Consider the following 1,764-nt stretch of genomic DNA (forward strand, 5'->3'; position numbering starts at 1 on the left):
CTTGACTGCACGACTGCTCAGCAGTCACAGGGGTCTTTCCAAAACACCAGTCACGTCACCTCTTTGCTTAATGCCCTCCAGTGGCTCCCTAGAGATTTGACATAAAATCCTAACTCACTCCTCAGCTTGGCCTGAAAGGCTGCAAATGATCTGGCTCCTGCCCACCTCTCTGACCTCACTTCGTCCTATACTTGTTCCCACCTCAGGACCTTTGCACTTGCTGTTCTCTCTCTGTCTGAGGAGCTATTCCTGCAAAACTTTGCCCAGCTGCCTCCTTTCCTCTGTTCAGGTCTTAGCCCAAATGTCTCTTCCTCAAAAAAGGCCCTCCCTGAGTAACATGGCTCAAGTTGCCCCTCCACACCCAGGCACTCTCTATGCCGTCACCCTCTTTTGTTTTCTGTATAGCTCTTATTTTCCTTATCTAATCACTTACTTCCTTAATGCTCACATCCTCCATTAGAATGTATGGCCCCCAAGGGGTAGAGGCTGTGTGTGTCTAGTCCCCTGCTGTGTCCCTACTGTCCAGAAATGCACTGTCCACTATGGTAGCCACTAACTGTAGGTGGCTCTTTAAAGTTAATTAAAAGTAAATAGAAATAAGTATTCCATTCCTCAATCATACTAAGTCACATTTCATTTAAGCCACATTTCAAGTGCTCAATAGCCACATGTGACTGATGGCCACCATAATGGACAGTGCAGATGTATAAAATCTCCAACATTGCAGAAAGTTCTGTTGGACAGTGCTACTCTAGAGCCCAGGAACCCATAATAACTGGTACCCAAGAAGTGTGTTATAAAATAAAGATTAATTTTATCCCTATCTTACGGGTGAGAAGAACATAGCTCAGAGAGGTTGTGTCATTATCCCAAGTCCACACAGCCAGGAAGCAGCCTGGCAGGGATTTGAACCCCGGGTTGTCTTGCACATGTGAGTCACTTTCCCAAGAGCCAGCAGCCTCCTGGCTGTTTGGAGAAGTTCTGCCACTCTCCTCGTCCTCCTACAGATTCTCCCACCCTGAGCTTGTACCTACCTGGGGAGAAACTGTGCACAGCTTCATTCTGGGTAAGAACTGTTGCCCAGTCTGGGGTCAGTCCTGATTCCATCCCAGATTCACTGGCCGTGTGACCTGCAGCAAGTCCCTTTGCCTCTCTGGGCCTCAGCTGTGTAGCTATAAAATGAGGAAACTGGCCATGATGTCCTGAGGGTTGGAGGTGGCAGGCAGGAGGCCTGGGGCGATAGGGTACACTCCATATCCTGTCTGGCTTTGGGGTGGACCGCATGCGGAGCAGGGTGCGGGTGGAAGTGCTTTGGTTGGCTTGACCTACAATAGCAGCTCCTGTTCCTTGAATGCCTACAGATGAGAAAGCTGAGGCTTAGAGAGGTCAAGTAACTTGGCTAAGGCCTCACAGCAGCAGAACTGACGGAGGTGGGGTTCGAACCTGAGACTCTCTGTTACCATGCCTGTGTCTCGCGAGCAGGGTTGAGGCCCACAGGAATCATAGGGAGAGGCTGTCCGGTGATAGGTGGTGAGCTTCCCGTCTGTGGGAGTGTGCAAGCCGGTGATGGGCCGTCTGCAGGGCTGGCGCCGGGCCGAGACCACAGAGCTACTGGCGGGCCCCTCCCGCCAACCGCCTCCCGCTAACCGCCTCCCGCCTCCCGCAGCGGCGGCCAAGGCAGAGGCGAGCGCTGCGCCGCGGGGCGGGGCGGGGCGGGGGCGGCTATTTCTGTTAGCTGAGCGCTGGCCGCGTGCGGCGGGGGAG

General features: G+C 53.2%; 1 protein-coding gene across 1 annotated transcript in view; it reads left to right on the forward strand.

The window, feature by feature from the left end:
* Positions 1–1,566: 1,566 nt before the first annotated feature.
* Positions 1,567–1,764, forward strand: part of CAND2 (cullin associated and neddylation dissociated 2 (putative)) — a 29,223-nt gene continuing 29,025 nt past the window's right edge. Inside the window, exon 1 of the mRNA XM_007461579.1 lies at positions 1,567–1,683. Within this exon, the coding sequence (XP_007461641.1) occupies positions 1,567–1,683 (117 nt within the window). The remainder of the gene's footprint in view (positions 1,684–1,764) is intronic.

Source organism: Lipotes vexillifer, unplaced genomic scaffold (assembly GCF_000442215.2).
Source record: "Lipotes vexillifer unplaced genomic scaffold, Lipotes_vexillifer_v1.1 scaffold889, whole genome shotgun sequence".
In the NCBI taxonomy this organism is placed as follows: Eukaryota; Metazoa; Chordata; class Mammalia; order Artiodactyla; family Lipotidae; genus Lipotes; species Lipotes vexillifer.